The 22,182-nt window shown below is 46.5% G+C and overlaps 1 protein-coding gene and 1 long non-coding RNA gene across 6 annotated transcripts in view; one reads left to right on the forward strand and one right to left on the reverse strand.

Annotated features, from left to right (window-relative positions):
- Window positions 1-22,182, forward strand: part of parga (poly (ADP-ribose) glycohydrolase a) — a 46,534-nt gene that overhangs the window by 19,379 nt on the left and 4,973 nt on the right. For all 4 annotated transcript variants that reach the window (XM_020047145.2, XM_010869360.4, XM_010869353.4 and 1 more), the window contains 7 exons: window positions 994-1,073; window positions 1,226-1,286; window positions 1,403-1,478; window positions 3,872-4,019; window positions 15,955-16,033; window positions 16,258-16,366; window positions 19,744-19,849. In XM_020047145.2, coding sequence (XP_019902704.2) covers window positions 994-1,073; window positions 1,226-1,286; window positions 1,403-1,478; window positions 3,872-4,019; window positions 15,955-16,033; window positions 16,258-16,366; window positions 19,744-19,849 — 659 coding nt within the window. The remainder of the gene's footprint in view (window positions 1-993; window positions 1,074-1,225; window positions 1,287-1,402; window positions 1,479-3,871; window positions 4,020-15,954; window positions 16,034-16,257; window positions 16,367-19,743; window positions 19,850-22,182) is intronic.
- Window positions 20,368-22,030, reverse strand: LOC117594583. Of its 2 annotated transcripts, none has more exons than XR_004575811.1 (3): window positions 21,783-22,030; window positions 20,877-21,749; window positions 20,368-20,810 (listed from the first exon to the last, which is right to left on the reverse strand). It is a non-coding gene; the product is annotated as an uncharacterized LOC117594583 (long non-coding RNA). The 2 variants fall into 2 exon arrangements; XR_004575812.1 differs by having other exon boundaries at window positions 20,844-21,749.

Consider the following 22,182-nt stretch of genomic DNA (forward strand, 5'->3'; position numbering starts at 1 on the left):
CCCCGGGCCCCCCCCGGGCCCTGTGGTGCGGTGGAAGGGGGACCTTCCGTCTCCCCGCTTCTGTCGTTCAGTTTTTTTTTTGTGTGAGTGCTTTGAGGTGGACTGACACACCAGGGTGACTGAGAGGGGACCAAGGCCCCGAGGGGGCGGCTGCCATTGTTGTAACCCTGTAAGAACGACTTCCTACATAAACGCCACGGCTGCGCTGCTGAGCACTGAGTGGAAGGGAAGTTGAGCGAGGGACAGGCCTAATTCACATCAGAAGTTAAAGCTTGATTGAACTCACATGGATGGACAAAGTGGAGGCTCTGTGCCTGTGTGCGCCTCCTTCTCTATATCTCCTCACTCGCACCCATCATCCGTCTCTCCCTTTCCTCTCTTCTCTCCTCTGTCTGCTCTGTCTCCACTGTCCTCCTTCCTTCCTCGATCTCTCTCCTCCCTCTCTGTGCCTGTATGTCCTCTCATTCCCCAATGTTTCTCTCTCGCCTCTCTCCCCTCTTCTCTCTCTCCCTTCTCCTCTCTCTCCCCTCTGTCTCTCCCCTCTCTCCCCTCTTCTCTTTCTCCCTTCTCTGTCTCTCCCCTCTCTCCCCTCTCTCCCTTCTCTGTCTCTCCCCTCTTCTCTCTCTCCCTTCTCTGTCTCTCCCCTCTCTCTCCCCTCTCCCCCCTCTCCTCTGTCTCTCCCTTCTCTGTCTCTCCCTTCTCTGTCTCTCCCCTCTCTCCCTTTTCCTTTGTCTCTCTCTATTCCGTGCCGGTGACACTGAATCACATTTTATTTTAGTATATTGTATTTTAGTTATCAGATAAAAGAAGTGGCAGTGTCTTTAGTTATAAAAGAGAGGCTGTCTTTCTGTAGTGCATTATAAAGTGCTATATAACAATGTATGTTGTCAGGTTGATCGTAAACGTGAATTTAGATTAATTCAAACGGTATATATAGCAGGCAAACAATTACGATCCTCACTTTGAAATAACATATTCTTTATTTGCTTTCAGGTTGTTTGAAGGGTCCTACCCGAAGAAGATTGAAAAACTCAAAACCCTTCTGTGCTATTTTAGAAGTGTCACTGCTCAAAGTAAGGCTTTGCATTGCCAAGTCATTATCTTAGCTTTATAAGATAGAGATTGCTTTTATACACAATGTTTTTGCTGTAATTTCTTGCTACATTGCGTTCACAGTTGGAGCATGGAGGTTTGATTCCCAACATGTGCTTGTCTTTTCTTCCAGAACCTACTGGACTGGTAACGTTCACAAGAAAATGTTTGGACCATCCTCCGAGTTGGAAAAAGTAGGGCGCTTTTTGGTCATTCAGGTTTTCACAGTCGTGTGTGAACATCAGTGCTGTTGTATCCAACAATGAATGGAGAAGAGTGGTTGTGATGTCATCCGTTCTTCTGCTTTCAGCTCTCAGACTCTCCTCACGAAGCTCCACGTGACCTGTGAAGGAACGATAGAAGACAGTGGACATGGGATGTTGCAGGTAGGACAAGGAATTGAGCTGAACGACATCTCTACCTGACCACTCCCACCTGACCACTCCCACGGGCGGCTCCATCTCCCATCCCTTTTACCCCTAATGTAACAGGAATTTAAGACCCCATTTAACACTAAGATCTGTTCCCAACTTACTTGAGTTTATACTGCAGAACTGTCAAACCTTTTGACCTAAGATGAAACAGATTTATTAGATTTTTATTAGTCATTATCTGCCAGGGTTTTTGGTTTTGGTTTGAGGCAGATGGTTAATTCCTCTTCCGGGTTCGTTGTGGAGCTAGGACGAGTTGTTTCAAGATGGCTTTTGTTTGTTCAGTGTTCAGGGCCTGTTAAACAGCAGTAGGCATTTTGTGTGTGTGTGAGACAGTATAAAATAGAGCAGGGAATCCTGAACCAACCACAACCATCTTTGAACACACACACAAGCAAACAAACAAAAACTCACACAGGCGAAATGCTTACTGTTGCCGAAAAGGCCCTTTGGGAGACTATACGGATGACAACGTGTCTCTCTGTCTGTCTGTCTGTCTTTGTGTGTGGGGGGGAGTGTTTGTGTGTGTGTGTGTGTATGTGTGTGTGTGTGTGTGTGTGTGTTTTTGGGGGGGGGGGGTGGTGTCTGTCTATGGGGGGGTGCATACATGTTATTGTGTGCTGAGACCGGGGTCGAGTCCCTGTTCCCCCTCTGCTATGCACCCAAGCCATTCTCCTCCCAGCGCCAGGGTCCCCCCCTCCCCTCCACCGTTGTTTGCCTGCTGAGGCGCTGCTTGCCACCGGCTGACAGCTGACGGCTGCATATGACCAGGTTCAGCCGGGGCTGGGCGCCCTGCCGTCCCACTGACAGGCCCGCTGGTGAGGTGGGGCTCTGTCAGCCTGTCAAAGACGGACAGCAGTAGAGCCTGTGTGTGTGTGAGCCTGTGTGTGTTTGAGTGAGTGAGTGTGAGCGTGTGTTTGAGTGTGTGTTTGTAATCGTATGAGCTTGTGCGTGTGAGTGAGTGCGTGGGTGCGTGTGTGTGTGTGAGTGCGTGTGTGTGAGTGCGTGTGTGTGAGTGCGTGTGTGTGAGTGCGTGTGTGTGAGTGCGTGTGTGTGAGTGCGTGTGTGTGAGTGCGTGTGTGTGAGTGCGTGTGTGTGAGTGCGTGTGTGTGAGTGCGTGTGTGTGAGTGCGTGCGTGTGTGTGAGTGCGTGCGTGTGTGTGAGTGCGTGCGTGCGTGTGTGTGAGTGCGTGCGTGTGTGTGAGTGCGTGCGTGTGTGTGAGTGCGTGCGTGTGTGTGCGTGCGTGCGTGTGTGTGAGTGCGTGCGTGTGTGTGAGTGCGTGCGTGTGTGTGAGTGCGTGCGTGTGTGTGAGTGCGTGCGTGTGTGTGTGTGAGTGCGTGCGTGTGTGTGAGTGCGTGCGTGTGTGTGAGTGCGTGCGTGTGTGTGAGTGCGTGCGTGTGTGTGCGTGTGTGCGTGTGCCTGTGTGTGTGTGTGTGCCTGTGTGTGTGTGCGTGCCTGTGTGTGTGTGCGTGCCTGTGTGTGTGTGCGTGCCTGTGTGTGCGTGCGTGCCTGTGTGTGCGTGCCTGTGTGTGCGTGCGTGCGTGTGTGTGCGTGCGTGTGTGTGCGTGCGTGCGTGTGCGTGCGTGCGTGTGAGTGCGTGCGTGTGTGTGTGAGTGCATGTGTGTGTGTGTGAGTGCGTGTGTGAGATTGTGGGTGAGTGCGTGTGTGCCTTTGTTCCAGATTTGAGTGATCAGTGAGATTATATGACAGTCAGACAGACGGGGTGAGACAGACGGGGTGAGACAGACGGGGTGAGACAGACGGGGTGAGACAGACGGGGTTTGGCTGACTGAGGGCAACTGAGTGAAAACTGACATTCCTGTGGTTTTCCTATGCAGCCGAACCATCAGTATTCCTGCCTGTTTCATGCCAGGATGACCTTGTTTGTTTTCGTGTGGACAGTAAACAAACACCTAAAAAAACAAGTTAATTGACAGCTTCATTATACCCATAGTAGTGGAGTCTGAACATTCACACCCTCTGTCACACTAGCCCACAGTGTCTCACCTTTCCAGTCAGGAAATGGCTCCCACCACGTTCAATAAACACCTTTAAAGATTATCAATTTGTTTTTTTTTATAATAAGATTCACAGTTTGTAATGTTTGATTAGCATGATACTCAGCTATGTCACTGCACTGTAGCTGCCTTGTCACTGCACTGTAGCTGCCGTGTCACTGCACTGTAGCTACCGTGTCACTGCACTGTAGCTGCCGTGTCACTGCACTGTAGCTGCCGTGTCACTGCACTGTAGCTGCCGTGTCACTGCACTGTAGCTGCCGTGTCACTGCACTGTAGCTGCCGTGTCATTGCACCGTAGCTGCCGTGTCACTGCTCTACTCTTTGCAGGTGGACTTTGCCAACCGGTTTGTGGGTGGAGGAGTCACAGGATCAGGTCTGGTCCAGGAAGAGATCCGCTTCCTAATCAACCCTGAACTAATAATATCCCGCCTCTTCACTGAAGCTCTGGAGCACAATGAGGTTCTCATCATCACAGGTCAGTCTGTAGACTACCTCTGTCAACACTAGATATACCTGCTGGCCACCCTAGAGTACTTCTACTACTACACCTACTACAACTGTTCTTGACATGCTGGGACAGTTTAGCGTCATTAATATTACCCAGCCAGCATATTCTCTCTTTCCAAGCATAGATGGACATACAAGAGAGCAGGCTAACACCAACCCGTTTCTGCAGGCGGTTGCAGGTAGTGACTATTAACCTAAAAGTGTCTGGATTAAATCTCAACGCTAACAAAGTAAAAATGTGCAAGGCAGTTAACCCTAACTGCTGCCACGGCATTGCAGTAAATGAGCCAAAGCCCAGAGGATGTTAGACTCTTGACTCCATCCACAGATGAGGTACACTTCACAAATCACCAGTTATACTGAAGGCGTGAGGTTTAAGGGTCAAGGTGAACACTTCAGGGAAGGCGTGAGGTAAAGGGTCAAGGCGAACACTTCAGGGAAGGCGTGAGGTAAAGGGTCAAGGTGAACAAATGATCTGGGATGAGGTATGGTGGTTTTCAGGACAGTCATGCTGTGAGGGTGTGGCTTCTGTTGTGTTCTTTTTTTTGTGTTTCATTCATTAATGTCAACCAAGTCAATGGTGAATACTGTCATTATTAATGTCAACCAAGTCATTGGTGAATTCTGTCATTAATAGCATAATTTCTGCACCGCCCCTTTTTTCCCTTTTTTTTTTCTTTTTCTAATGCATAATTTCACTCTCATTCGCACAAAAAAAGACACAGAATACAGACAGACAAACACAATACTATGTGAGCAGTCATCCCTTGCTTTTATATCCGGGGTATGTGAGGGCCCAAGCTCCAGGAAAATCGCAAAAACAATCAGCACACAGGTTGGTGCACCTGTCTCCGGTGATACTGTAACAATGTGTGCAGTTGGAAATCCAGTGCATCTGTCTGAGTGACACTTGACAACCTCCCTGGACCTGGAAAGCACCACATGTTCTTGGTCTAGTCATTGTGCTCTTTGTTCAGCACAGATCCTGTTTCTGGGTTACATACACCTGTACCATGGGTATGTATATTGTGGATTGTGACCAGATTGCACCACTGTGCCTGTCTTCGGTTTTCCTGGTAGCACAGTTGGGATCTTACCCGTCATTGGCTAACCAGCCCTCGTCACTGGCCACACTTCAGGTTACATATCGGGGAGGATTGGAGGATGTAAAATATGTCGCAAGAGTACATCTCTAGCAGCCCGTAGCACACAGTAGTTTTATCATGTGTTACAAAAAAGAAAAAGGTGCACCACCCACACGCCACAGCATCCGAAGTCCCCCAGAGCACCAGCCAAAACCACCACCGGAATACAGAAACTTGGTGTGCAACAAAAGTGTTTCTCTTTTGTCTGATGATAGAACTGCCCAACTGACTCTCCCTAGTCAGATTTCTGTGTGTGTGGATACTTTAAAAGCTTCACGTCAGAGCTTCACGCTGTTGGATGAAATCTGCTCTTCCTCCGTTAAGTGCTGATACTCTTTTTCGGTACACGACTATGAGAAAGTCCTGTAAAAACGTCCAGCTCTGAATTGCTATGGATAAGAGCATCTGCATAATGACTTGTGTATTGACTTCTCTGAAGTTAGGTGAACCCCATGAGGCCTTTTTATCTCTTCCTTCTGTTTGAAAATAGTTGCTGACTTGCGTTACTGTGTTTGTAGACTTCCACGAGTTGCAATAATTGTGGTTAATGTGCGCTAATGAAACTTATTTTAGATGCAGGTACGGTGTTTGCCACAAGTTTATCTGAGACTCTGGATGTAGATACGGCCGAAAACCCAAACTATCCCTTTATGAGTGCTGTGTTGCACTTGACCCATAACCTGAAACAGGAAATAACAGTTACACAGACAACCAGTATCTCACAGCAGTGTTGCTGTAAATGAAAGAAACCCGGTCTACCTGTCAGAAACCTCTCCCAGCAGGAACCCAGAGGACCTACTGCCAGGAAAATCACTTCCTGGAGTTGTTACCCTCTGCCTGTTCTGTCCTCTGATTGGCTCTTCCTGAGTTCAGCCCAATCAGTGGTCTGTTAGTGGATGTAAGACGCCGGGGTTCTGTTGATTGCTCAGTCAGTCCATCGTTGTCTGTGGTGATTAGTGAAAACGTCAGGTGTTTTGTGAACAGTGTTGTCCTCAGAATGAAACAAACAAGAAATTATTTTCTGTTACCGTCGTTAGCAACGGCTGATTAGTTTTTTTTTCTATGTACCAGCTGCATAATATTTCAAGATTATTGACCCTTTAAAAAATATTGAATGACAGAAGTCAGTGGGCAAAATTTTGTAAGTATGCTGTCCTTTTGAAACAGTGTTTAACAGTGAATTCTGTAAGCATTTGAACAGTGAATCTCTTCACCAAAGGTTTTAATTTGATATCAGACAATGACTTTAAAGTTCAAGTATAGATTCTCTGCTTTTACAGAGATGACAACGCTTTTTTACATAGTCTCAAAAGTATTGGGACAGGTTATTGTAATGTCTAAATCCTGCACTTGTATTCAGTATTTTGTTGCATATGTTTGGAATGCAGTCACTGCCTATTGTCTGCTAGCCATGGACCACCCACTTAATTCTGGTTCTGTTCCCTGGTGGTGCTTTAATACCATCATGAAAAACTAATCAATTATGCTGAAAATGGAGACGATAGCCCTAGAGATTGAGAACACCTTGGCCTTACTGTCTATAGCACTTGAATACTCTCAGTCACAGTCGCTGGGACAAACTGAAGACTTGTGGCCAAAGACTAGTCCTGTATTCTTCCTGTGGGTCAACCATTTCTATACCGACAGCGTTCTATAGATACGTGTTTGATCAGGTTATCACTAGGCAGACCCATGCGGTTGATTTTGCACTCTACTTGGTATCCCTGGTTGTCCTGATAATAATTCGATAAGACCCTTTATTATCAGACAGATGAAAATACCTCCCCAACACAATGGAAATGTTAAGCATGGGATGGACGGAGTGAAGAATTGAAGTAGTGGAAAGGCTTCATCCGAGGACAAAGGTAGCTAGCACTCTCCTGCTCTCTGCCTCTCTCTGCTGAGTGACTGGGGAACAATGCCTGAGATGTATTTTAGCCCAGGGCGCGCACTAGCTGGCTTGACTGGGACAAAAAAAGAATAATACACCCCCTGCTTCAGCAAGCGCTAAGATGAAAAAAGTTAGTGTCATGAAAGTAGGATGATCAAAAGGGCAGATTTTGTATTGAGAATCATTTCTGCTTTAGTTTCTGTCCTATTTACCTCAGTGAAAGCCAAGCTCCTGTTATTTTTCCCCCTTTCAGAAATGTAGCAGAAACATGCTTTGTTTCAAAATTAGTTGTTTGGATTGTTTTGATGTTGCTAGGTAACATTATGGCCAAATGGCCTAAACAGCATGGTCTCTGTGTCGCTGCTGGAAAGAAAAGGGCTGAGTCATACGTACATAACAAAATATGTGTCTTAAAATTAGCTGCAAGTCACTATCCATCACTCTGTAGACTGATCGCATAGCTGAGAGCTATGAACCTGTCGCTCCCAACAAGTGAGCACGAGTCACTTTTGTAATAGGACAGAGAGGAGGGGAGGAGGAGAGGAGGAGAGGAGGAGAGGGAAAGAGGGGGAGAGGGGAGGGGAGGCGGAGAGGTATGACAGTTGTGATTGGTGAGTTGTTGACTGAGGCGAGAAGGTATCCTGCCCGTGTGTGTGTGTGTGTGTGTGTGTGTGTGTGTGTGTGTGTGTGTGTGTGTGTGTGTGTGTGTGTGTGTGCGTGCTAGTCTGGCTGGTATCATGCTGTGAAGAATTCCCTCTTCCTTTGTCAGCTGCAATCAGTGCCCCCCTTCCCTTTCCTAAAAGGAACTGTTTACTTGATGTTAAGTAGTCTGTGGGTCAATAGGAATTGTAATCTGTGGTTCAGTTTTCTTTAAAAAGCCAAGAATTCTACTCAGCCAGTAAGAATCTGACAGTTACAAGAAACTGCTACATGTAGTTATTTCAGACCAAGGGGCAACACAAGCTATTGAACCTATGATGCTTACGGGTTACCTTTAGCAGTCCTGAAGTGTCCGTGTGTGTGTGTGGGTTAGGTCTTACTGAACTCATGGGGACCGAATGTCCCAATGAGTATAGAAAAAATTTGACTCATTGGGACCTTTTCCCGGTCCCCGTGAGGCAAAAGTCAATTTCCGGCTCAGGGTTTAGGTTTAGGGTCAAACTTACAATTGATTTTATAGTTAGAATTGGGGTTTCTTTAAAGTCCAGGTGTTGTTGGTTAAGTTTAGGGTTAAGTTTAGGGTTAAGGTTAGGTATTACGTCTAGGTAAAGTTTAGGCATAAATGTTACTTTATTGAGGTTAAGGTTAGGGTTAAGGTTAGGGTTAAGGTTAGGGTTAAGGTTAGGGTTAGGTTTAGGGTTAGATTATGGTTAGGTTAAGGTTAGGGTTAAGTTTAGGGTTTAGGGTTAAGTCTATTTTCTGGTCCCCATGAGGGTAGCGGTACAAACTTGTGTGTGTGTGCGCACACTGATGAGCCACTCACAGTTGAATTGAATACTTTGATGGCCAAAGTGTTATGGCCAGATAGCTTGGTCAGAGCATCACTGAAACGGCAAGGTTTGTGGGGTGCTCCCGGGTAGCAGTGGTGAGTACCAACTGACAGTGGTCTGAGGATAGACAGACCTGCAACAGGTTGTTTGGCACCCAAGGCTCATCTGTGTGTGTGTGTGGACGCAGCGAAGGCTTTCCCGTCTGGTCCGAACCAACAGAAGATCTACTGTGGCACATGAAAATGTGTAATGATGGTGACGGGAGGAGTTTGTCACAACAAACAGTCCTAGAGCGGTCCGAGTGCCCATAATGCCTCCTGTCCACCGGTGGAGCTTGGAGCCCTGGAAGAAGGTCGCCACACATCATTATACGGGAATGAGGAACATGAAGAGTTCAAGCTGTTGCCCTGGCCTCCTAATTCCCCTGATTTCAACATGAAGGGAGCATCTGTGGGATGTGCTGGACCAACAGGTCCGATCCACGGCGGATCCAACTCAAAACCTACAGGACTTGACGGATCTGCTGCTAACGTCTTGGTCCTAGATACCGCCGGACTCCTTCGGGGGTCTTGCAGAGTCCATGCCTCAGTGGGTCGGTGCTGTTTTGACATATTAGGCAGTTGGTCATAATGTTTTTGGTAATGACTGTTTATAAGACGTATGCATATACAGTGTATAACCACGATATAAAACCCTGGACCGTGACTTTACGCCCCAGTTTGTTTTCCCTAAGCAATGTTCTGGTCTGCGTCCCGTTGCTTCCTGGTCATGAGGATTGCCATTGGGGACACATCTGCCCTCCCCTTCATGCTATTTTTAGTTCTAACCGCCCTTACGGCCGACTCAGTGTATCTCAGCCAGGCAATCAAGACCAATTCAATTAGGCCCAGCCACTTTGCCGAATTTCAATGGGGGCGGTAAGATCCATTAACCCCCCCTCCCCGCCCAGCCCATGTCAAGAGACACGTCACGGGGGAATGTGATTTAACGCTTGCCGGCCGGGCAATGACACAACTGAGACGGCGTCCCGAGTGGCTCTCTATGCCCTAGGGTATGGGCACGGGTCAGAAGTAGTGCGGTAGGGTGCCATTCGGGACGCTGGCTGAGACTTGGGCCTTTAATAAGATGGGTCCCGACCCAAAGAAAAGTCTGCCAGCGGTGTCAGTGGTTAGCTTTCATAAAGATGATGGAACGAGAGAGTGCCTTAATGGAACAGGGTCTCGGGCAGGTCTTCCTGCTCTGAGGTAATGAATTCTGTTACTGCTCTAATAATGTTAAGTGGCGAGGCGGAGGGGACAGAGTGGGGGGAGCTGGGAGGAGTGGGGGGCAGCTGTGCGGGGCAGGACTGAGGAGGAGGGTGTGTGACCAGAGGAGTAAGTAACTAGAGTGGGAAAGAGGAAAGCAGGGCTGTGGTGTTTACGGAGGCTGAAGGTGACTCCTCAGGAGGTGCTCCGTCCTCCAGGAGGTGTGTCTCTGCCGCAGTGCCTGATCATGTCAGCTGAGCTGGTAGGAACGTCAGTTAGGTGGATCTTTGGAACACCTTAAACCCTAACCCGTAATCCCTAATGCCAGCCCTATCCTAACGCTAAACGTAATTCCTAATACCAGCCCTATCCAAACCCTAACCGTAATCCCTAATACCAGCCATATTCTAACCCTAACCAATACCTAATACCAGCCCTATCCTAACCCTAACCGTAATCCCTAATACCAGCCATATTCTAACCCTAACCATAATCCCTAATGCCAGCCCTATTCTAACCCTAACCGTAATCCCTAATACCAGCCCTATCCTAACCGTAATCCCTAATACCAGCCCTATCCTAACCGTAATCCCTAATACCAGCCCTATCCTAACCGTAATCCCTAATGCCAGCCCTATTGTTAATTATAAATGGCAACCTCATTGGACTGACATCAGAGATGGCGGTCTCTGGTATCAGGTCTAGATTTTCTAAAGAACAAACCCGATATTGGGTATTGAAGATCAAAACCATGATGTGTGATGTTGTTTGCGACTGACAAACAACATTCAGTTGTTATTTACGATGCAAGGGCAGTTGTAGGTCAGTCGTGACTTGCAGAGATGAACAGATGTTTAACGTTTCAACGGTTAACTAGTTTCAAGCAGACTGTAGCCGGACGCTGTCACGTGTGTAGAGAACCACGCGCCTCAGCCGCTTAGCAATGCTGTTGATTGAATTAACTGAGTGTGAGTGAGCTTGGGGATTGGTTTGGTGTGTTACTGTGCAGAAGTGCTCCATAGTGGATGCCAGAGTGCCGTCTGTCTGTATGAACCGGGATTACAGGAGTGTTTAGAGGTCTGTTACTCTGACCAACTGGGGTCAACCGTAACACTGGGCCGAATGCCGTCCAGGTCTCTCAGCCCGAGATGTAGTCGATGAACATCTCCTTCACACAGGCGTTCCTTGTGTCCCGGTGGAATACAGCATTGTGGCGACAGTGGTCGAATCTGCATGAATGCTCACGAAGGCAGAACCTGTCTGGGTTGATATCTTGTTGGTAAACGAGTCTGTGTGGAGTGTTTTAATCAATATACAAGAAATGACACTTTGCTACAATGTAAGGTAGTGAGTGTACAGCTTGTATAACAGTGTAAATTTGCTGTCCCCTCAAAATAACTCAACACACAGCCATTAATGAGACGTTAGTGTTACAAGGTCTCAGGTGTGAATGGGGAGCAGGTGTGTTAAATTTGGTGTTATCGCTCTCACACTCCCTCATACTGGTCACTGGAAGTTCAACATGGCACCTCATGGCAAAGAACTCTCTGAGGATAAAAAATGTATAATTGTTGCTCTACATAAAGATGGCCTAGGCTATAAGAAGATTGCCAAGACCATATAGCAGTTTAACAGGACAGGTTCCACTCAGAACAGGCCTCGCCATGGTTGACCAAAGAAGTTGAGTGCACGTGCTCAGCGTCATATCCAGATGTTGTCTTTGGGAAATAGACATATGAGTGCTGCCAGCATTGCTGGAGAGGTTGAAGGGGTGGAGGGGTCAGCCTGTCAGTGCTCAGACCCTACACCGCACACTGCATCAAATTGGTCTGCATGGCTGTCGTCCCAGAAGGAAGCCTCTTCTAAAGATGATGCACAAGAAAGCCCGCAAACAGTTTGCTGAAGACAAGCAGACTAAGGACAGATTACTGGAACCATGTCCTGTGGCCTGATAAGACCAAGATAAACTTATTTGGTTCAGATGGTGTCAAGTGTGTGTGTGGCATGTGTGGCGGCAACCAGGTGAGGAGTACAACGACAAGTGTGTTTTGTCTACAGTCAAGCATGGTGGTGGGAGTGTCATGGTCTGGGGCTGCATGAGTGCTAACGGCACTGGGGAGCTACAGTTCATTGAGGAAACCATGAATGCCAACATGTACTGTGACATACTGAAGCAGAGCATGATCCCCTCCCTTCGGAGACTGGGCCGCAGGGCAGTATTCCAACATGATAACGACCCCAAACACACCTCCAAGACGACAACTGCCTTGCTAAAGAAGTTGAGAGTAAAGGTGATGGACTGGCCAAACATGTCTCCAGACCAAAACCCTTTTGAGCATCTGTGGGGCATCCTCAAATGGAAGGTGGAGGAGCGCAAGGTCTCTAACATCCACCAGATCTGTGATGTCGTCATTGAGGAGTGGAAGACTACTCCAGTGGCAACCTGTGAAGCTCTGGTGAACTCCATGCCCAAGAGGGTTAAGGCAGTGCTGGAAAATAATGGTGGCCACACAAAATATTGACACTTCGGGCCCAATTTGGACATTTTCACTTAGGGGTGTACTCAGTTTTGTTGCCAGCGGTTTAGACATTAATCGCTGTGTGTTGAGTTATTTTGAGGGGTCAGCAAATGTACTTTGTTATACAAGCTGTACACTCGCTACATTACATTGTAGCAAAGTGTCATTTCTTCAGTGTTGTCACATGAAAAGATAGAATCAAATATTTACAAAAATGTGAGGGGTGTACTCACTTTTGTGAGATACTGTACGCGTGCGCGTGCGTCTGTGTCTGTGTGTTTGTCTTAAAGCATGTTTTGTAGGAATGTTTATAGGAACAGCTGGTGGCTCTGGTGGATAGCCCTTCTTTATATCTTGACAAAAAAGATTTACTGACGTTTAAGACCATGACAGTAAACAAAATCTCGAGGGAAATCATTTTGTCACTTACTTAGTTCTTCCTTACAAACAGGTTTTTCCCCTTGAGAGCTGCAGATGAGATTTTTCTCTGATCTTTTCTGTGTCTTTCTGGTCCCTAGTGACCAGTCATCAACACATTGTCATTAATAATGAGGTCTGAGTCTTGGTATATTTACCCATCAAAGCGTTGAAGTGAAACATCCTGATCGTCAGTCATGTGTCTTGTCTGTTGTATTAAACTCCTCTTTCATTAATATGAAATCTGTTTTTATGGCTTGAAGAACAAAATGCCAACTGGTGGCTTTCCAGAGAATCCAACGGTTTTGTTCTGTCTGAATAAGATTGGTTAGTCTTCCTTCCATCCAGGGGAATGATCTATCAATATGTCAGTGTGGCCCTTAATGGAGGCTGTGACAGATGGAGCCTTTAGCATTCCAAAGGAACTATTCAGATGGTCCACTTGTGATGAAGGTCAGATGTATCTGTCTGACCACATCCTGAATGGCAGGAATGAATGTGTTATCTCTTAAACTGCCAGTGAAGACAAAGGCATAGGCTGTGTGACAAATGACACCCAATTCCCTTTAAAGTGCACTAAATATGTATTAGGGTGCCATTTCTGAAGCATTCCTTATCTATTAGCAAAGATCATTCCGAGTCCAGATGCTGGCATTTCCCTGCTTGTGTCGCCCTGCACTGCCCACTGCCAGAAGCCATTTAGTTGAATAGATTAGCAAAGCTTTCAGGACTTTAGCTCAATATCTAACTGTATTTTATAGCTTACTTCATCTCAGTTAATGCTATATATTATCTTAATGTCATTCTGTCAGTCAGTAAACGTTCATCTGTTTTTGTACAGTTGGTTTGGAATACTTCCTGGGTTTTTCAAGTGTAGCCTGGATCTTAAGATTCCATTTCTCCAGAAGAGGAGGTACTTACCGACTGACCTGAGGGCTGTCCTATTTTAATCACTTTGTTTACCCACATGCACAGGGCAATCACAGAAATATGACTTCATTTGTTCCCTGGTTAGTTTTGAACCTTCTCCATGCATACATTCCTTCCCCATTGACTGGCGTGTTTCAAGCTCCCTGCGTTCCAAACGCCACCCTATTAGTTTTCTTTATACAACACTACATTTGACCAGGTCCTTTAGGTCTGTTGGGTAAATAGGGTGCTATTTTGTCTTCAGTCTGGCGATCTCTCATCTAGTTAGAAATTTCAAGGTTTATTTGTCAAAAGCGCCGAACAACACAGCGTCATCCTGCACAATGAAATTCTTGTGACATTGCACCTGACAGCTACGTAGTGAGAGTTAAGAAAAATAATTCATAAGCTGAAATATAGCCAGACAATTAAAATTAAAAGAAAGCAAAAATATACATAACACTACGCACTAGCAGCAGTTTAAAAAAAAAAAAAGACTACTGTAAACTAGCAGCAATGTTCAATACCTATGATAATACCTATAATTGAACACTACAGGTATGGCAGTAATATACGTAACAGTGTAAACTAGCAGCAATTTGTAGAATTATTGAATGTTACAGATAGATTATAGAGTTTAATAAGCTTATGAATGGTGGCACAGCACACTACAACTATGTAGTGAGAATTATGAAGAAGAATATATACATAGAAAAAATATAGCAAGAAGATAAAGCAACAATACACACACTGTTTATAACAGCAGTTTAAAGAGTCCTGTAAACTAGCAGAAAGACTGGTAGTAGTATTGAGATTATCGATATGGCAAGAATGGCAGTAATTTACATAACGATGTAAACTAGCATCAGTTTTTGAAAGAGGAGGATGGGGAGTGTAAACAGTATGGTAATGCCCGTTAAAGTACCTGAAAGGACATCAGAGCATCTGGAATGTTCGTGTGTGATCGGTGTGATCATGGATCAGGGTTGTTGGTTGAGGAGCCTCATGGCATGAGGGAAAAAACTGTTTTTGAGTCTGGAAGTTCGTGCCCCGATGCTCCGGTAGCGTCTACCAGACGTTGAAAGTGTGATCAGACCAAGGGACTTGCCGTCTGCAGCGGAGCAGCTGCCGTACCAGGCATTAATGCAGCCTGAGAGGATGCTCTCAATGGTGCATCTGTAGAAGTTGGTGAGAGGTTTTACAGACATGCCAAACTTCTTGAGTCTCCTCGGGAAGCATAGTCGTTTTTGGGCAGTTCTCACTGCCAAGTTTGTCTGGATGAAGTGAGATCATCTTCAGCTCCATCGATGTCTTCCTGAAGTCCACGATCATCTTTTAAGTCTTACAGACTTTGAGAGAGAGGTTGTTGTCCTGGCACCATGTAGCCAAGTTCCTTACCTCCTCTCTGTAAGTGGTCTCCTCATTGTTGGAGATGGGACCCAGGATGGCTGCCGTCGTCCGTGAATTTGAGGATGATGTTGGAGCTGTGTGTGGCCACGCAGTCATGCGTGTTCAGGGAGTATAGGAGGGGACTGAGTACGCATCCCTGGGGAGCTCCACTGCTCAGGGTCAGTGCGGAGGAGGTGAGCTTGCCCATTCTCACCACCTGGGGTCTGCCTGTCAGGACGTCCAGGATCCCCGGGAGGCTAATAGGTTGACCTTCTTGTTATTGGATACAGCTGCTTTCCAGTCACTTCTGTTCAGCTGTTTACACGAAATAATTACAAAAATAAGAGTGGCTGGCCGCAAATATATTCTTATAATATATTGTTTTTGTTTATAAAGGGATAGTGTAAGATTGTTCTACTTGCCCATGAATCTGCTAAACGGATGGACACGACTTAATTTTAAACTCAATTGAAGGTTTTCATTGCGATTCGCGTCAAGGTTACATTTGAAAGCCGATGCTGTACAGTAGATTTCCAGTCATTTATATGATATTGCAGGACTATTCAACTCTGGACCTCAAAGAGAGTTCCACTCCATTATTTCATCGCAACCCTCTAATCAGGGACTTATTTAGACCTGAGACACCAGGTGAATGCAATTGATGATGAGGTAGAACAGAAAACAAGGAGGCTCCGGGCATTGTAGGGAAAGCATTGAATACCCCTTTGATATTCGTTCACAAAAGTACTTTCAACGTTCTTCAAACTCCAAGTAGAGATATCCAAATGGTATCCCTGAGTTTCGCATATTAAAAAATTGAATTGCCAAAATCTCCCAGATGTTTAGCATTGTTGGTATTGGTGTGTTTCTGAATGGTTTCTGTGTTTTTGTCCCTCCAGGCGCTGAGCAGTACAGCACGTACACTGGCTACGCAGATAGCTACCTGTGGAATGGGAAACATCAGGACAAGACCCCGAGGTATTTACTGAACAGACAGCAGTTAAGGACGCCCTGATTACATCCATTGATTTGTAGCCAGCGGTGTGCTTCAGACTCTTCATTACTTTGCCCTTCGGGGATTTAAACTGGGTGTTGGTAAAGCACTTTGTGACAACTGCTGATGTAAGAAGGGCTTTTCTAAAATAAATGGAATTGGGATTTGACATAACCCCAAGTCACCATTTTTTGTCAACCAATTGCAGAGATGCCTGGCAAAGAAGATGCACAGAGATTGTAGCAATGGATGCACTAAAGTTCAAGAACTTCCTGGAACAGTTTCAACCTGAGAATATAAACAGAGAACTGAATAAGGTGAGTAGCGGAGACTCTCTGAGGCTGATAGTGGGAGGCTCTCTGAGGCTGGTAGCGGGAGGCTCTCTGAGGCTGGTAGCGGGAGGCTCTCTGAGGCTGGTAGCGGGAGGCTCTCTGAGGCGGGTAGCGGGAGGCTCTCTGAGGCGGGTAGCGGGAGGCTCTCTGAGGCTGGTAGCGGGAGGCTCTCTGAGGCTGGTAGCGGGAGGCTCTCTGAGGCGGGTAGCGGGAGGCTCTCTGAGGCGGGTAGCGGGAGGCTCTCTGAGGCTGGTAGCGGGAGGCTCTCTGAGGCTGGTAGCGGGAGGCTCTCTGAGGCGGGTAGCGGGAGGCTCTCTGAGGCGGGTAGCGGGAGGCTCTCTGAGGCGGGTAGCGGGAGGCTCTCCGAGGCGGGTAGCGGGAGGCTCTCCGAGGCGGGTAGCGGGAGGCTCTCCGAGGCGGGTAGCGGGAGGCTCTCCGAGGCGGGTAGCGGGAGGCTCTCCGAGGCGGGTAGCGGGAGGCTCTCTGAGGCGGGTAGCGGGAGGCTCTCTGAGGCGGGTAGCGGGAGGCTCTCTGAGGCGGGTAGCGGGAGGCTCTCCGAGGCGGGTAGCGGGAGGCTCTCCGAGGCGGGTAGCACAGGCGGATGGATCCTGAGCCCTGTAATGTTTCCACTTAAGTTAAATCCGTCAGCCGTCCGATGTTCTATAGACACAAATATGAACCTTCTGTATTATTAATGACAGTGGTTGTTTGTGAGGCTGAAGCTACCCCTCTTTGAAGTTAAGCTTTGATCCTCCCTCCTGTGTGTATGTGTGTGTGTATGTGTGTGTGTGTGTGTGTGTGTGTGGACATTTGTGTCAGGCCTATTGCCTTAAAATAATCATATGCATCAGTGAGATCTTTAATTGGCATTTAAGTTGAAATTAGCCTTGTCATGTTCAATTGCAAAATAGCTTTGGTTTCGAGCCATTGCATACAATCAGACCAACACAACATAATCGCTACTGCCCAACACAAAGCCATCTGCACAGACCAACTTGTTCGCTTAAACTTTGAGGTAAACATTAAAGATTTGAGTTGGCTTAAGCCTATCCTGGCAGGCTTCTCTGTTCAGCTCTTTCATTACACTGCTGTGCTTTGCTATATGAGACTGAAACCTAGGCTAGTTTAAGCCTGCTGGTAAAGGTTGGATGGTTCCTTACTGGTGTAATATAGTGAAATATAATGGTCCATGATAATAACACATCTGCTGTAATACAATACTTTAATGCTATGACTATATTGTATCACTGCAGTACATTATGCTATTCGGGCAAAAGCTGGCCTGCCCTCACATGTTGGGCTTGGAACCAAAAGATTATTAGTTCTAAACTCAGCCATTAGGGTCAAACTAAATGTTCTGAGCATTGCAGTGAACCTTAATTGGACTCAAGTTGCTTAATGTGTTAGCTCCTTGCCCAGCTCCATTTTGAAGAGGTTGGGTTAGAAGCTAAAGTTTCTGTTGGACCTTTTCCTGAACTTGTCGGCAAAAATAATCTATTCCTTTAACATGATCCTTTTAATATAATCACTACTGAACAGGACTGGGTCTATTTCCAGTGGTGAGTATTGCATCAGATTACCCCAGCTTTCACTTTATCTCATTGTATCATTTTGATGGAAATTGACTGTGCAAAATGAAGATGTTACGTCGATATTGGCTCACTGACAATAAAACAAGCTGACAGTTCTGACTGTAGATGCTTGAGTAACAGCCTGACGAGGAGATCAATGCTGTTTTGAGGGTTGTTTAGCCACCTGTCACATTTGCCCTTTTAAACCTGGAGAATACACCACTAGACCGACAGGTTTAGGCTGCATCCCAAAGTGCTTTACAGTACGTTCCCTATACGGTGAACTACTTTAGGTTCTGACCCATATTATTCAGAAGTAGTGTTCCAGAATCGGGATGTCATTCAGGATCCAGGTGGGGATAGGAGCGGTACTCCCCATTCTTTTTTTTCCTTTATTTTTTTAAAACTGCTCACTTCGTTCCTCCTGTGAACACGAATGTCCGGCAACACTGCATCCATCATTCCCTTACTGCGGTGCCTTAATGTCATGTTAGAAGACATCACATTCAACCTGCCTGCCCGTCAGGTTTGTACGGAAAGCCTCCACTTTTGTGAATGGCATGTAGAGCTGCACCTAGGAATCACCAGTTATTTGAACATTTAAATGTTTCAGGAAGGAATTCCAGCTCTTCAGAGCTGCGAAGTTGTCAAATGGTCATGTTAGGAAGGCCCAGTTAATAGTCTGGTGTGTCGTTGTGGTGTTTTCCCCCCGGCGTTTCCATACGCAGTATCAATTCCGTTGAATAATGTGCCAAGCGTGAGGCCCTGCAGGCTAATGGAATTACATTGTGATGTTATACGGTGTGTTCCATTTACGTGGGAACTCACTGCGCTTCTGGGACATACAGACCGCATGATTATATTATTAAATGTGCCAGCGCTGTGGAACCGGAACCGGGCTGAACCGTGATCCACGGCAGACCTGGGGCTAAAATATATTGCTTCCTTCCGGCCTTACTGTTGAGTTGAATGAGATGTCATTGTATCGCGGCTAACTGGGATCCAGCCGTAAGCCAGATGTGATCTGAGGCACTGACAGAATGTCACATCAGCTCTTCCTTTCCAGATGTGATCTGAGGCACTGACAGAATGTCACATCAGCTCTTCCTTTCCAGATGTGATCTGAGGCACTGACAGAATGTCACATCAGCTCTTCCTTTCCAGATGTGATCTGAGGCACTGACAGAATGTCACATCAGCTCTTCCTTTCCAGATGTGATCTGAGGCACTGACAGAATGTCACATCAGCTCTTCCTTTCCAGATGTGATCTGAGGCACTGACAGAATGTCACATCAGCTCTTCCTTTCCAGATGTGATCTGAGGCACTGACAGAATGTCACATCAGCTCTTCCTTTCCAGATGTGATCTGAGGCACCGACAGAATGTCACATCAGCTCTTCCTTTCCAGATGTGATCTGAGGCACTGACAGAATGTCACATCAGCTCTTCCTTTCCAGATGTGATCTGAGGCACTGACAGAATGTCACATCAGCTCTTCCTTTCCAGATGTGATCTGAGGCACCGACAGAATGTCACATCAGCTCTTCCTTTCCAGATGTGATCTGAGGCACTGACAGAATGTCACATCAGCTCTTCCTTTCCAGATGTGATCTGAGGCACCGACAGAATGTCTCATCAGCTCACATCACCTTTCCAGCCGTTCTCAGTGTTGTGGAGCTGTGTGTTCCTTGCCAGATTCATCCTGGTCTGAGTGCTTGGTCTTTGTATTGGCTTTGTTTTCCGTTGGGTCTATATTCCGAAGCTTTAACCCACCTCCCTTTCCTCCACAGGCATACTGTGGCTTCTCCCGTCCAGGGGTGAGAGGTCAGGACTTGTCTGCTGTTGCCACCGGAAACTGGGGTTGTGGGGTGTTCGGGGGAGATGCCAGGCTGAAAGGTATGTTTTGGGGTATCGTTTTGGGGTATCGCGGCTGGCGTTAACCTTCTCTTCATTATGCAGTTATCTGGATCCTCACCATTTTCCGGGACACCTTGTAGGTTCTGGCGCTGTTTGTTTTTATTGTGTCTGTACTGTTTATGTTCTGCTGGAATTGTGTTCTGGTCCAAGTCAAGCCGCAAGATTTTACGTAGAGAAATGTGTGCTTTTACCTGAAGTAGGTGAAACACAATCACAGATCCCAGTCATTGGAGGGAAGCCTCCTTCAGAAGCACTGCTGTGTTTGGTTTAGCATAAAAAACACATCTGCTGAAAAACCCTGGAATTCAGGGAGTGTGATTGAACGGTCCAGCTGCAGTGCCGACCTCCAGCAGGCTCAGGCTGAGTCCCAAGTGGCCCTGTGTTCCCTAAAATACACTGCACTACTTTTCCCCATAGCCCTATGTGCCCTGGTGGGAAGTGGTCCACTTTAGGTAATGGCCTGCTATTTAGGAGTCAATGCCGTTAGTGTGGTCAGGCCTCTCTCACATTAGTCTTGGTTGTGCTATACGTTCATTTACTTAAAGCCTATTTGTCCCCTTATTGATTAAATGACAACGTTAATATTTTTCATTAATAGTGGAATTGATCGCCTGCCCGAGCCCACTTATCCATTATGGCCTCAGTGTTTCTGGATCACCTCTTCAGAGAGGCCTCAACTAGCCTACTGTATCACTGTCTATAGGCCTTTACACACCCTCACTAACCTACTGTATCACTGTCTATAGGCCTTTACACACCCTCACTAACCTGCTGTATCACTGTCTATAGGCCTTTACACACCCTCACTAACCTACTGTATCACTGTCTATAGGCCTTTACACACCCTCACTAACCTACTGTATCACTGTCTATAGGCCTTTACACACCCTCACTATTCTACTGTATCACTGTCTATAGGCCTTTACACACCCTCACTAACCTACTGTATCACTGTCTGTAGGCCTTTACACACCTACTGTATCACTGTCTATAGGCCTTTACACACCTACTGTATCACTGTCTATAGGCCTTTACACACCCTCACTAACCTGCTGTATCACTGTCTATAGGCCTTTACACACCCTCACTAACCTACTGTATCACTGTCTATAGGCCTTTACACACCCTCACTAACCTACTGTATCACAGTCTGTAGGCCTTTACACACCCTCACTAACCTACTGTATCACTGTCTGTAGGCCTTTACACACCCTCACTAACCTACTGTATCACAGTCTGTAGGCCTTTACACACCCTCACTAACCTACTGTATCACTGGCTATAGGCCTTTACACACCTACTGTATCACTGTCTATAGGCCTTTACACACCCTCACTAACCTACTGTATCACTGGCTATAGGCCTTTACACACCCTCACTAACCTACTGTATCACTGTCTATAGGCCTTTACACACCTACTGTATCACTGTCTATAGGCCTTTACACACCCTCACTAACCTGCTGTATCACTGTCTATAGGCCTTTACACACCCTCACTAACCTACTGTATCACTGTCTGTAGGCCTTTACACACCCTCACTAACCTACTGTATCACTGTCTATAGGCCTTTACACACCCTCACTAACCTGCTGTATCACTGTCTATAGGCCTTTACACACCCTCACTAACCTACTGTATCACTGTCTATAGGCCTTTACACACCCTCACTAACCTACTGTATCACTGTCTATAGGCCTTTACACACCTACTGTATCACTGTCTATAGGCCTTTACACACCCTCACTAACCTGCTATATCACTGTCTATAGGCCTTTACACACCCTCACTAACCTACTGTATCACTGTCTGTAGGCCTTTACACACCCTCACTAACCTACTGTATCACAGTCTGTAGGCCTTTACACACCCTCACTAACCTACTGTATCACTGGCTATAGGCCTTTACACACCTACTGTATCACTGTCTGTAGGCCTTTACACACCCTCACTAACCTACTGTATCACTGTCTATAGGCCTTTACACACCCTCACTAACCTACTGTATCACTGTCTATAGGCCTTTACACACCCTCACTAACCTGCTGTATCACTGTCTATAGGCCTTTACACACCCTCACTAACCTACTGTATCACTGTCTATAGGCCTTTACACACCCTCACTAACCTACTGTATCACTGTCTATAGGCCTTTACACACCCTCACTAACCTACTGTATCACTGTCTATAGGCCTTTACACACCCTCACTAACCTACTGTATCACTGTCTATAGGCCTTTACACACCCTCACTAACCTACTGTATCACTGTCTATAGGCCTTTACACACCCTCACTAACCTGCTGTATCACT

Source organism: Esox lucius, chromosome 6 (genome assembly GCF_011004845.1).
Source record: "Esox lucius isolate fEsoLuc1 chromosome 6, fEsoLuc1.pri, whole genome shotgun sequence".
Taxonomy (NCBI): domain Eukaryota; kingdom Metazoa; phylum Chordata; class Actinopteri; order Esociformes; family Esocidae; genus Esox; species Esox lucius.